Raw genomic sequence first — 14269 nt, 5'->3', positions numbered from 1 at the left:
CGTGGCAATTCCTGTGACTTTGCTAATAAGAGAAATCCTGCGTGTGAACGCATTAAAAAATAAAAAAATATTTGAAGTCTTTAGGGAGAGTGGCGACCCTGCCCTTAGCTTCACGCTGTTGTGTGTGCAATCTCTCTCATTGAACTGTGCAATGTGTCCATGCAAATCTCTGTTAGAATTTTTGGTTCTCTTCTGAATGGAGCAATGGAATAAGGTACCGGTACATGTATGTACAGGAATTTATGCATTTAGAGCTTACGCCAAATCTTACACAATGTACACTGCCCTGATGGCAAAGTTTTATGGAAAAAAAACGATAAACCAGATTATCTCTACAACATCCTTGATTATTCTAGCAAAAACAGTCCCGAGTACTGCCAAAATCTTTGAGAAACATTCGCTCGTGGCTACGAAACATTTAATTGGCCGCTGAGGGCGCACTGTACTGCAAAAGGGTTGGGGAGGGGGCCGATGCTCCCACTCTCCGTGATGGTAGTGAAACCATTTGTTCGCGCGCTCATGCAATGTCTTTTTCGGAAGTTTCTTATCTTGAAAGTAATAACCATGTCAACTGTTGTCCACTCCTCATCTTTGAAGTCTTAAATGAAAATTTCATCCCGATAAAGTGTGTTTCACAATGCTCGAAAACTTTCCCCCATAAAAGTGAGACTGGTACAATGCCACTGTAAGAAAAGATTTTTCTTGCTCTGATACGTTGATGGAATGCATTGAAAAGGCAAACCACGAACGTTAGTTGGAAGAAATTAACGTTTTTATACATGAAAACATTTCTCGTTCACCATACGAATTCAAGCGTGATCTTGACCCTTGTCGTGGAGTTCATTGTCGATGGTAGAATATACTACGTCACCAACCATGTACACGGTTTCTCTGCCAGATCGTGCACCCATCTTTCAAGTGTTTATTCGCCTATTGTCATAGTGATGAATACACTCCGCATGTCATATTCTTGAGGTCAGTAACGATTTTTGTCAAAACTGATTTTAAAAAGGCAAGTTCTCAAAGTTTTACAAGAAAAGATAGAACGCGCCTCGGGGACAGATATTCGGACTCTCGAACTTTTACAATTCTTTTCTGCATGAGCTACCACTTGTGGGGGTCCATTTTGTAGCCCTTGGTGTAAGAAAGCATTTACCGTACGCGTCTTAGTTTTCCGAAAAATCTAAACGATTTTTTCTCCATAGAGTTAACACAGGGATGGCAGCCATTTTGATTTTCAAATATCGGTAAATCTTTGGTAATTTGTTTCTCTTGTACAAAAATTTGCCCGATGACTCGCGATTTTTAATGCTTAATTTTGAAAGAGAATGGTTGAAATATTTCTTGGGGAAAGTTTAAGCAAAAGTTTGTCTTTACTTTTCGAGGTGCATACTACCTTAAAGAGCGGGTCCGTTAGATTGGTCAGGTGGTTGCTATGGCTACTTCAGCAAGACATCAAAACTCCCTTTTTTGTCTTCAAAATGATGTATCAACAGTCTACGTTCATACGATGTTTCTATCGCTTCTTGTCGAGGAATCTTTCCCGGATACCGATTTGTGCATATTCACCGAAACAAGCTTTTTGACATGTATACTGTCTCACTCAAACTATAAAAATGCCTCCGTGCTTTTTAGTCAACATAATTGTACATTTCGAATTGCAATTAAATGGCTTAAAAACTGAACGCTCAAAATTTAAATACCCTTAAATGATCGAGCCTCCGGCTTTTCTGATTCCAAATCTGTTGGGAATTTTTTCTCCATTCATTAAAGCTCAGTAAAATTGATTTGGTCGATAAAAAGTGTGTGTGTTTTTTCACATTTGAATGAATTGTCCGTGCGTAGTGTTCGTTTCAAAGGTACCAAGTGACACTGACAGTACCTATGGTATAAACCCAGGAAGATTTGGTGTGGCCAAGGGGAAGATCTACAAGTCCAAAAGGGTGATCCTCCAAGAGTTAAGACCCAACAAACATGTAAAAACAGTGACGTAATCCATGGAAACCGGGGAAGGTAAACACAGCCGCGATAGACTGGGAAATCGCAAGTCGTCGACATATAGGTTGGGAAGACGGAGATTTTGCGCCATATTTTGATGAAGTGAGAGATGGCGAATCAGGTAAACCCAGCCGACAAACTTGACAAAGACATGCAGGTAAGCATAGTTTGCTTAATATTTCGAATGTTCGTCCTAAACAATTATGATTAATTTCAAATGAACACTGTTTTCCTTCAATGAACATTTATATTTTAACTACCCTGTTACCATTTCTGTCGAAAAATAGAAGTTTCTGTCTAACTTTCTTTTGTCTGGAAGGCGGGAAAAAACGATTTACCGTATAATGTTATTCGACACTGTGCAATATGGAGTAGCGCTAACGTTTACTCTGTTCTAGCATAGACCTTAAAAACGTTTTTAAAGTCTATGGTTCTAGTTCAAAACGAATTGCCGACAAAGCGACGAAGAGTAAGTATTTGTGAATTTGTGAGTTTGGATGAACGATATAGGTATTCTCTTGTAAAGATAGCATATTGGTTTCTATCGCAACGTGGATAGACGAATGTACTGTGCATATGGTGGCTGTCAGGCGCTGAACCGCGTAGCAGTTATTGCTTAAGATGGGACAATATTTTCATGTAAGGCAACAAATGCTTCAAATGTACTGATTTGAATAACAGCGTCCACTATTTCGATAATTTGCTAAAATATCAGAGATCGAGATAATGGTGACAATGTGTGCAGTTCGTGCTGCTTTGTTAGACCGAAATATTGTCGAAAACACCTTTAACCCTTTTCCTGCCAGACAGTATTTAGACTATTACTTCCCCATCAGCCAAGTCAGTAAAAAGCGGTATTGGGGCCAAACATGACAGATTTTCACCCGCTTGGCTTGGTATGTTATAGCATCTTTAGTCCAAAAAAATCAAGTTTACGGTATTTATGTTTTCACCAGCCTTCAAATATACAGTATTATGTTAAAATATACCATATGGAATATGTTGTGTTTCATTAATTTTAACCATCTTGACCTGATGGTGGAATATGGACTTGGCAGGAAAAGGGTTAACGAGCGGGGAAGCGCACGCACAATTCAAGAGCATTCATGATTGTCTAGTAACTCTCTGATGTTGGAAATGTGGCATAGATTTACAAATGCGATATCGGGGTAAGTTGTTGGTTTACGGTGTCATGTCGTCGACTTTCGTGGTCTTGTGTGGGGATGACCCCTGTGTTATCCTTTTCAAAATCAAACATAAATATACAAGGCATTATAACCACATATATGTGCAGGGCTTTTTGCTAGTTTCAAGATGAATCCAATATTTTCAGCAAATTATATATTGCGCCACGATCTGCTACTAGAAGTCACAACATAACCGTGTAAATAACGTATGTTATTATAAGCTAGCATCTATAAGAAAATCATATTAGGGAACGCAGACAATTTTGCGTCTTGTTTTAAGGATACGGGCCGTGACTACGATGCACTCGTTTACAAATCTGTTATGTATAAAAAATCTTATGAGTAAAGCTTTAAAATCAGGGGTCACCGTGAACAGTTTTGTACCATAACATTTACCGATATTTGACATTCAAAATGGCCGCTATCCCTGTGTTGAACCCTTTGGGTGATGTAATTTTTCCCACCAAAATTTTAGTGCAACATTTTACCAATTTGTATGAATTTTTCTGTATTTTTTCATAATTTTGGACCAAAGGGACATCGTATTTCATTGACTACAGTTTCTTATCAAAAGTTTGCCAACAATCTGAAAAAATGACTTGGGTATCTTTTATAAAGGCTGCAAAAATTGACTTTGGTAATCAAAGGGTTGACTGTACGGGGAAAATGAAATTGTTGATTTCGAAAATCTTAGGCATTGAATATTCTACTCCAAGATTTTCATAATATGCCGCCTCAAGTGGTAGATCAGAAAAGAAATATAACAGTTTGAGAGTCCTAATATCTGTCTTCGAGGCGCATTCTACCTTAACATTTCGTCTTCAGATTGCTTCAGGATTCACTTTTTCGCTTGACCATGCACATTGACATTCCAAGTATATGACGATAAAGGAGTATAAAATGTAACTTGAGACGGGGTACTCCCAATTGCTAAATCTAGTTCAATGGGGTGCATTTGGTTTGAATTTCGTAAAATGTTTAAAAGAGCACAAAGATATCCTTACACTCGGAGGCTTGATTTCAATGTGGACGGGCCATCTTTGCATGGCATTCAGTTATCCCCGAAAATTATTCAAAGAGAGTATAGCTTGTTCTCAGGGGAAATGACGGAGGCAAAATTCGCTAAGAATACCGCAACATATTTCTTCTACGTTAGACAGAAGTTTCAAAGAAAAATGTTAAGAACATCCTGAGGTCCTCCGAAGGGCGGCGACCGGACAATTTACACACTAATAAAGAGCGTAAATTCACAGGCAGGAAGATATGGCGTTTTCTTGAGTAGGGAAAGCAACGGTGTATAATAGTTCGTTCGCATGTCAAGTACAAGGGTTATCTCTTGTCCTCTTGTTTTTGTCGGACAGCAAGTAAATTTTGTACAATATGGAACCGTGGAGGACTGTGATAATATTCTCTTCGCCGAAATGGTGTTTAAAACTAGCCTTGAGCGCTTTAGGGCTCGAGATTGAATTAACAATGTGAATTACAAGTACCAAAGCTGAACAGTAGAGCACTCACAGACTTGTCGGTTTTATGCTTATCAGGCCATCTTGGTTTATCTTTCGGCTAAACGTCTCGAGAAGGTAAGCTCTTTTGACGAAAGAATAACAGAAATCAGCATCCGGGCACTACAACATGGTGAAATGTTTATACTAAACCGACAAGCTTTGTTGCATGTTAGCCAGGCTCTGGATGAACGCGAGGTTGATCGCAAAGACACACAAAAAAGGAGAAAGGACTCGATAGGAGAAATTTTCCTATTGCTTGGAAGAAGTGTCTCTGTGTCGGATGAGGAAAATCTGCTCGCCAAGGAGATCGTGGTAGCAATTATATTTTATCAGAAATACTACAGACGAGACATAAACAGATTCTAATGGAGGGAAAATCACTTCAATCTCCCCAGCTATTTCGTTCTTTTACACGTCAACCTACAGGCAGAGATCAGACCTTGCCATTCAAACGCGATAACATACTGCCACGACTACACAACATGCACGAAATGACTGTTTGTACGTTTTCATATCACAGCGCCTTTCTCGTAAAACTCAGGAACACCACAATGTTATAGCTTATTTACCGTTTCTAAGTGCAGTAAATGGAAGCTCCATTACATATTTATCTACCTCAAAACTGTGAATCATGATCGTAGATCGGACAAGGAGTGTCTTGCATTTCACAGATTCTTAGCTTTGCGTGCTGAGGTCGTGCCCTATACGATGTTGTGTGCCTTAGCCTACAAGTCAGATTTAGAAAGTTCCGCCGTTCTAGATATCTGGCGGTCCCGAAACAAATGTAGACCCTCTACAATAATCATATCCGCGGGTGTGAAACTCCCTTGTTAGTAATATGTAAACGTTTTCGACATGAACGAGTATGTAGTGCTCCAGGGCTGTTCACCATAATGGCTTTGTATAAATTAATTGTTGAAAATAAGAGCACTTCGGTTATGGAGAGTTGTTTTGCTACTATTTGTGATCTGTCAACTTCCATAGAGTATGCACATGCACTTGCACCAACTTTATCAACTTTTCCTGAAAAGAGAAAATTTTTGGGGAAGTCACGACGTTATTCTCACTTTGTAAACAGCCATAAAAATGGATCAACAGATTATTGAAATAAGCAAGGGTATTTAATTTAATTCTATAGTTCATTTTTCATAGTTTTCATTCGGCACTGAAGGCCAGGTTTTCCTTCACTGGTAACACGTCATTGGCCAGGGCAAAGGTCACCATAGAGCCTTTTTTCAAATATATCGATATTATATCGTTTTTGTTTACAGATGGAGAATTTTATTGGTTAATGCTTGCATATTTATCGAAATTTCATCCGCAGATTATGTTGTCATAGAAACCGATACTATACTACTCTTTTGTCGATTAAAACACACAACAGGCACAATCGGAGAATGCAGTAAAGGTGCCGGTATATCTGAAATATAAACCGATGTAAGGTATCTTTCCAGATTACGATAAAATTAAATATCGGCATTGTTTTTTTAAATCTAGTTTTAAACCAATTCAGTTTTCTATAATGAAAGGGAACAATATCAGCTTTGCCTGCAAGTTATAGATCTTTCAGACCTATATGTGTTCAGCCAGAAAAACATATCTGGTTTATTATCAGGAGAAGTCACAACCATTGTTTTTCAGACATCTTCGTACTATGATCAGTAGTAATTATTTTGTTACTCCTAGAAGTCAGTATCTTTTTAGACGATTATTTGAAGATGAACTTGACCTGAAGGTTTATTTGTGCAATGTATTTTCAAGTTAGTACAATGCATTTTCCAATTTACCATCAGCAGTACTCTGCGTGAGTTTCAGCGGAAAATAAACCACATTACCCTTCTAACAAATGTAACACTATGTGAATGAAGTCCCCTTTAGTAAACTCAGATCGCTTGTTTCCATGAGTAATTTGTAATATGGCAACATTTAGCTGTAGGGCACCAAAGATTTTTGAGAAATTTGAAAAATACGAAAATGCAATTATCCCAAATTAGTTCCAATCGTATTCAGTTGAAAACATTCTATTCGCCCCTCTGCGATTATCACATTGGACTACTCTGTGCAGTTTATGTGAAGATTTCAGTGCAGATATGCACAGTACAAACTTGCTCAGTTTTTTGCTTTTTCGCGTGGGGCTGTGATTTATTGAGTGGGCACACATTTAATCGCAGTGTAATTTTTTTTTGTTCAAAATTGCACATACAGTCCCAGCGGGTAGCTAATAATAAATGTATATACACACACCTAAATTGGCAAATTCTCACAAACTTATTTTAATTTGAAAGTAAATCATAAAAATCAAAGTGAGACTTGAGTGGACACCGTGGGTCATCAGTATGTATTAGGGAGATGGTGCAGTGGCAAAGAATGTGAAATTTTCAGAAGAGTTACTTTCAGAATGTGCTTAGGAATACAATTCAGAATAACATTCAGACACTCACTATCTGAGATAATATTCTGTATATTCCAGAAGAGTCCTTTCAGAATGTGCTTTGGAATACAATTCAGAATAATATTCAGACACTCACTATGTGAGATAATATTCTGTATAGAAGTAACAAGTCATTGACATTGACATAGTCCCCACTTGTAATAGGAGTATTAGTCTTGATGGGGCAGGGAAATGAGGTCATTAAGAAGTATCACTGGAGTGTATATGTTCAGATCTATGGACACATAGGTCGATGTCATTGTTCCCATTTTGAAACAAGAGGCATGTCTAAGTTATGGTTCTAAATCGGGAAAAAAGATCAGACCTCTAGCTGTATTGGCCAGCCAAGAAATACATATGTGCATAATAAATGAGGTACAAGATGTGACATCTTAAGGTCTACTATCCTATCAAAATTGAAGCGTAAAGAACTTGTGGTTACTGAGTTATGCATATATATGCATATTCAAGGTCAAAGGTCATCAAGGTCACGTGACATTTAAAAAACAACAACATTGTATTGCTAATTAATCCATATATGCCAAAATTCAGACCTCTAGCTCTATTGGCTTGCCCACAATTATATATGGGCATAATTAACGAGGTAAAGCATGTGTTGTCATAAGGTTTACCATCCTACTAAATATAAAGGACATAGCACTTGTGGTTACTTATTTATTGACATAATCGTGTATTTTACGTAAAAGGTTATCGAGGTCAATTGACATTTTGTCAAAAAATTTCTATCCTATAGTCTGTCCCTATATACTAAAAATCATACATTTACCTCTATTGGCTTGCTCAAAATTAGATATGCACACAATTAATGAGGTACAATATGTGGCGTCATAAGGTGTCCCATCATACCAAATATGAAGGGTGTAGCACTTGTGGTTCCTGAGTTATGGACAAATATGTACATTTGAGGTCAAAGGTCATTGAGGTCACGTGACATTTTTTCAAAAAAATTGTATTGCTAAGTTATCCCTACATACCAAAAATCAGACCTCTTGCTCTATTAGCTCGCTCAAAATTAGATATGTGCATAATTAATGAGGTACAATATGTGGCGTCATAAGGTGTCCCATCATACCAAATATGAAGGGTGTAGCACTTGTGGTTACTGAGTTTTGGACAAATATGTATATTTGAGGTCAAGGTCACCGAGGTCACGTGACATTTTGTCAAAATAATTGTATTGCTAAGTTATCCCTATATACCAAAAATCAGACCTCTAGCTCTATTGGCTCGCTCAAAATTAGATATGTGCATAATTAATGAGGTACAATATGTGGCGTCATAAGGTGTCCCATCATACCAAATATGAAGGGTGTAGCACTTGTGGTTACTGAGTTATGGACAAATATGTATATTTGAGGTCAAAGGTCACCGAGGTCACGTGACATTTTGTCAAAATAATTGTATTGCTAAGTTATCCCTATATACCAAAAATCAGACCTCTAGCTCTATTGGCTCGCTCAAAATTAGATATGTGCATAATTAATGAGGTGCAATATGTGGCGTCATAAGGTGTTCCATCATACCAAATATGAAGGGTGTAGCACTTGTGGTTACTTAGTTTTGGACAAATATGTATATTTGAGGTCAAAGGTCACCGAGGTCACGTGACATTTTGTCAAAATAATTGTATTGCTAAGTTATCCCTATATACCAAAAATCAGACCTCTAGCTCTATTGGCTCGCTCAAAATTAGATATGCACATAATTAATTAGGTACAATATGTGGCATCATAGGGTGTCCCATCATACCATATATGAAAGGTTTAGCACTTGTGGTTACCGAGTTATGGACAAATATGTATATTTGAGGTCAAAGGTCACCGAGGTCACATGACATTTTGTCAAAAAAATTGTATTGCTAAGTTATCCCTATATATCAAAAATCAGACCTCTAGCTCTATTGGCTCGCTCAAAATTAGAAATGTGCATAATTAATGAGGTGCAATATGTGGCGTCATAAGGTGTTCCATCATACCAAATATGAAGGGTGTAGCACTTGTGGTTACTTAGTTTTGGACAAATATGTATATTTGAGGTCAAAGGTCACCGAGGTCACGTGACATTTTGTCAAAATAATTGTATTGCTAAGTTATCCCTATATACCAAAAATCAGACTTCTAGCTCTATTGGCTCGCTCAAAATTAGATATGCACATAATTAATTAGGTACAATATGTGGCATCATAGGGTGTCCCATCATACCATATATGAAAGGTTTAGCACTTGTGGTGTGGTTACCGAGTTATGGACAAATATGTATATTTGAGGTCAAAGGTCACGTGACATTTTGTCAAAGCGTCTGAGATATCTGCGTGAACGGATGGACTCACATGGATGGACTGACGGACTGACATGACCCAATCTATGAGCCCCCTGGACTTTATCTGTGGGGACTAAAAACTGTGTCACTGCATCCTTTTTGCAATATCAATACGATGAGAAACTAAATTTTTATTTTTCTTGGCCTTATACATGGGAGTCTATGGACTGCCTTATACATGGGAGTCTATGGACTGCCTTATACATGGGAGTCTATGGACTGCCTTATACATGGGAGTCTATGGACTTCCTTATACATGGGAGTCTATGGACTGCCTTATACATGGGAGTCTATGGACTGCCTTAAACATGGGAGTCTATGGATTGCCTTATACATGGGAGTCTATGGACTGCCTTATACATGGGAGTCTATGGACTGCCTTAAACATGGGAGTCTATGGACTGCCTTATACATGGGAGTCTATGGACTGCCTTATACATGGGAGTCTATGGACTGCCTTATACATGGGAGTCTATGGACTGCCTTATACATGGGAGTCTATGGACTGCCTTATACATGGGAGTCTATGGACTTCCTTATACATGGGAGTCTATGGACTGCCTTATACATGGGAGTCTATGGACTGCCTTAAACATGGGAGTCTATGGATTGCCTTATACATGGGAGTCTATGGATTGCCTTATACATGGGAGTCTATGGATTGCCTTATACATGGGAGTCTATGGATTGCCTTATACATGGGACTTATACATGGGAGTCTATGGACTGCCTTATACATGGGAGTCTATGGACTGCCTTAAACATGGGAGTCTATGGATTGCCTTATACATGGGAGTCTATGGACTGCCTTATACATGGGAGTCTATGGACTGCCTTATACATGGGAGTCTATGGACTGCCTTATACATGGGAGTCTATGGACTGCCTTATACATGGGAGTCTATGGACTTCCTTATACATGGGAGTCTATGGACTGCCTTATACATGGGAGTCTATGGACTGCCTTAAACATGGGAGTCTATGGATTGCCTTATACATGGGAGTCTATGGATTGCCTTATACATGGAGTCTATGGATTGCCTTATACATGGGAGTCTATGGATTGCCTTATACATGGGAGTCTATGGATTGCCTTATACATGGGAGTCTATGGATTGCCTTATACATGGGAGTCTATGGATTGCCTTATACATGGGAGTCTATGGAGGCGAAAACTAAAAAGTCCTCTAACACGGCCAAATGTGATCACATTGTGAGACAAATCAACGCGCATCTGTATGAGGTAGAGTACTATCCTTTTACCAAGTTTGAACGAAATCGCTCTAGGCGTCTCTGAGATATCTGCGTGAACGAAAAAAGTCATAAAATATGCAAATAAGCAATTAATTAATAAGCCACACCCACCAAAATCTAATCAGATCTAAGTCTCATCATGATAATACCAAATACCAAATTGCATGACATTGGACCTAAGGGTTCTTAAGTTATGAGTGGAACAAAATCTGTCTACGGACGGACAGACGGACAAACACACACAGACATTGTGGCGACATAGGACACCTTTGGTGCTTCGCACCACGGTGTCCAATAATGTTAAGATAAAGCTAGTGGGACTTCAAGTGATACGATGACCCCTTTCTTTCTTTTGGTGCCTGCTTTTGTTATGTTTTCATTAAAATGACCATAATTTATAATAGAGTTCTTCTTACACCATCAAGACAGAATATGTAAAGTCTTTTGCCCTCTTCAGCCACAGTTATTGTTCGGTTTTCCTGTCTATAAAGAAAACTATTGACGGAAACTTTCAATTTTAAATATTGGTCGGTGAATTTAAGGTCATCTGATAATTACATATATGTGTTTAGTAGAGTCTATCAAATGACTCGAAGGTCTATTTTTTGTCTTGCATTACAGTAGAAAAGTCTTCACGATAAACCTCAAGATGTTGTCATTGCTTCCACAGGATGAAGAAAAACGAAAGAAGAAAAGAAGACTCCTTGTCTTGCTTCTAGGTTTTGGAATTCCTGCTGTCATTACTACAGCTATCATCGCTGGAGTGTTGGCGACCAGTATGTTTCCGTTATCTCAACACGATAAACAAATAATCAAGCCAACACTTTCCTAGCAAGCGTTGTCGCCAAATTCGGGAATAAACCCCGAAGACTTTATTTCTTTTTTCCTGTCGATACATGTCTAACAATGCCTAGTTGCTCTTGCTAATCTGCTCTTGCTACACTCATCATGAAAATCACTGTAATATTGTACTGACTGGTAATTTTTTCTGTGGGTTTTTAATAAACGGGTCATTTGTTTCATTTGATGTATGACGAACGTTTCTAACGTCCACGATGTCATTATGATAAAGAACTTGCATGACGTCATATTTCAGCGGGATTTTATTCTGATACCAGCGAATTTAGAGAAGGAATAAAGTAGTTGATGGTTTTGACAACATGATTGGAACTTAATTGGGATAATTAGATAATCATATTTTTCAAATTTCTCAAAAGTGTTCGGTGCTCGGTAGCTGATTGTTGCAATATTACAAATTACTCATAAAAACAAGTGTGTAGCGTAAAAAAGGAAAGCAGATGAGATTACATTTGCAGTCTAAATCGTCATTTATTTACTACCAATTATCCCAAATTAGTTCCAATCGTGTTTGAGAGAAATAGTTCTTGAAATGTTCGTTCTTGTCTCTTGCTCTAGGTCTTCCAAATAATAAGAAAACCGGTACGGTTGATTTGGGCGAGGGGGTTTTCAATTGGTCAACTAAACGACCGAATAATTTAATTTGGACTTCACGGAAAACCGATGGAATGATAGCAACTGAAAATCCGTCTTTGCTGAGAACGACATCTTGGTCACGGGCACCAACATCACCTTTAACGATGACAAGATCTAGTGGTGTCATGTCAACATCTCACGCAGGGTCACCTCGTATGGAGTCAACATCTCAGGCAGTGTTCACCACGTTTGCAGCGACCTCAACGTTCGGCGGTACTACAGATCATGCATGCAGCTCTGCTGAGTTTGACTGCCTTGATGAGTCATGTGTGCAGATGGATTTGCGGTGCGATGGCACCAATGACTGTGCTAATGGTGCTGATGAAAGAGCATGTGAGTCTTTTCCCGCAAAAGTACAAAGTCGTCCGGGCTTTACATAAAGGCATACTGTCACCTGTTCCAACTTTGCCACAGTTACCGTGGAAAAAGAAAATCTAGCCGATCAAAGATTTAAAGCGGGTGGCCACTTTTAAAAAACAGCGCCCTCACATGTGCATTTTGAATACCAAAGAACGCCCCTTTGACCATATATGGGCATAATTATATTACAGGTGACTGTATGCCTTTAAATGTTTTCGCAATTAAGATGAAATACTGCTGTCCTGCTATCTATCTGCCATCTGCTGGTAATCGAAAATGGTTGGAAATGTTTTTCATAAATGTGATTTCTTAACAACTGCACTCTTTAGCATTTCAATTTTGGGCGACAAGGCGATTTTCTGACATTTGTTTTTACTCTTCATTGTGTGAAGGCTGTTTTTACTGCCTCGAAAGTTAAGTTATTATAATTTGAACGAAGTCTAGTAATATCATAGAAATAACTTTCAATTATTTGTAAAGTAAAAGTAAAGCGGAGAATACGAATTAGTGTGTTTTGCGTAATTCATTTCTGTTAAGTGTTGCATATCAAAGCCTTCATCGTCTTGGCTTTGTGAATTTCGAAATTTTGATTTTCCCATAGAGATTAACACAGGGAAGTGGCTATTTTAAATTTTAAATGTCGGTAAAATTAATGCCAGGTGATGTGATTCTCTAATGCCAAAATTTGTACGGTGGTCCCTGATTTTTCTTCTTGATTTTTGTTACAGAATGATTGAAAGATTAAAGGCAAATACTCTTTTAAGATATTATACGTTAACAGCGGGCAAACTATTTTCGCTGTATTTCTGTACAAATAGCTAAGAAAGACCGATTTAGTTCTTTGATCCAGTTATAAACGTAAACAACCCCGCTTTTTGACATCCTAGCATCAAAACGAACGCTACAGACCGAGCCAACACTTTTGTTATAATCTTATAGCCGTATCCCAGTATACTGTTTAAGGTAGTACGCGCGTCGAAAGTCACTTTAAACGTTTGCTCAAACTTTCCTCAATGAAACTTTCAACAATTCTCTCACAAAATTCAGAATAAAAAAATCAGGAGTCAACGCGCAAAGTGTGGTGCTAGAGACTAAAATAACCAAACATGTACCGACAAAATGGCCGCCATCCCTGAGTTAGCTCCACGGGGAAAACCACAATTGCAAATTTTCGAAAAACTAAGACGGTGGACATTTTTTCCACTCAAAGGGTTTAAAAAAGCATGCGTGGAAAATCAGAAAAGAATTGTAAGAATTGAGAGTTCAAATACCTATTCCAAAGGAGCATTGTAACTTTAAGCGTTTCTCGTGTCCGCTTCAGATTTTACGGTATCGCAGAATCGTGTACATTGTTTCTGTAATTTTTATCAGACTCTTAATGAAAAGCTTGTATCAAAAGTGTAACTGTACAGAGTTCAAAAGCCGTTGGAAATCGGACAAAAAGAACTGCAATTTATGAAGACAAAATATATTATCTTTTTCAGTTTTCTTTCAGTATGAATTATGCCAGTTTTTTGAGCAGATTTTCCTAACGATATCTGTGTGTCTGTCTTTCCGTCTGTCTGTCTTTCTCTTAGTCTATCTTTATCCTTCATTCACAGTTCGTGTCTGCCTTACATACTCCCTAGTTTGAAATTAAACAGTTTGTTGTATATCATAATACAGTCATGCTGAAATGAAACAATGATTAGTTTAACAAT

The 14269-nt window shown here is 38.1% G+C and overlaps 1 protein-coding gene across 1 annotated transcript; it reads left to right on the top strand.

The window, feature by feature from the left end:
- Positions 1-2042: 2042 nt before the first annotated feature.
- Positions 2043-12643, top strand: LOC139139027 (uncharacterized). The gene is made up of 3 exons (XM_070707728.1): positions 2043-2155; positions 11386-11491; positions 12132-12643. The coding sequence occupies exons 1-3, from the start codon at positions 2108-2110 to the stop codon at positions 12587-12589; spliced, it is 612 nt and encodes a 203-aa protein (XP_070563829.1). The 5' UTR covers positions 2043-2107; the 3' UTR covers positions 12590-12643.
- The last annotated feature ends 1626 nt before the right edge of the window (positions 12644-14269 follow it).

The sequence above is a fragment of the Ptychodera flava genome, chromosome 1 (assembly GCF_041260155.1).
Source record: "Ptychodera flava strain L36383 chromosome 1, AS_Pfla_20210202, whole genome shotgun sequence".
In the NCBI taxonomy this organism is placed as follows: Eukaryota; Metazoa; Hemichordata; class Enteropneusta; family Ptychoderidae; genus Ptychodera; species Ptychodera flava.
This window is presented reverse-complemented; position numbering and strand designations above follow the sequence as displayed.

Excerpts from the sequence above, each read along its gene's own strand:
- LOC139139027 (XM_070707728.1), top strand. The coding sequence starts at position 2,108 with ATGGCGAATCAGGTAAACCCAGCCGACAAACTTGACAAAGACATGCAG. Across the intron at positions 2,156-11,385 it reads AACTTGACAAAGACATGCAG|GATGAAGAAAAACGAAAGAA; the intron begins GTAAGCATAGTT and ends TTGCTTCCACAG. Across the intron at positions 11,492-12,131 it reads CGCTGGAGTGTTGGCGACCA|GTCTTCCAAATAATAAGAAA; the intron begins GTATGTTTCCGT and ends CTCTTGCTCTAG.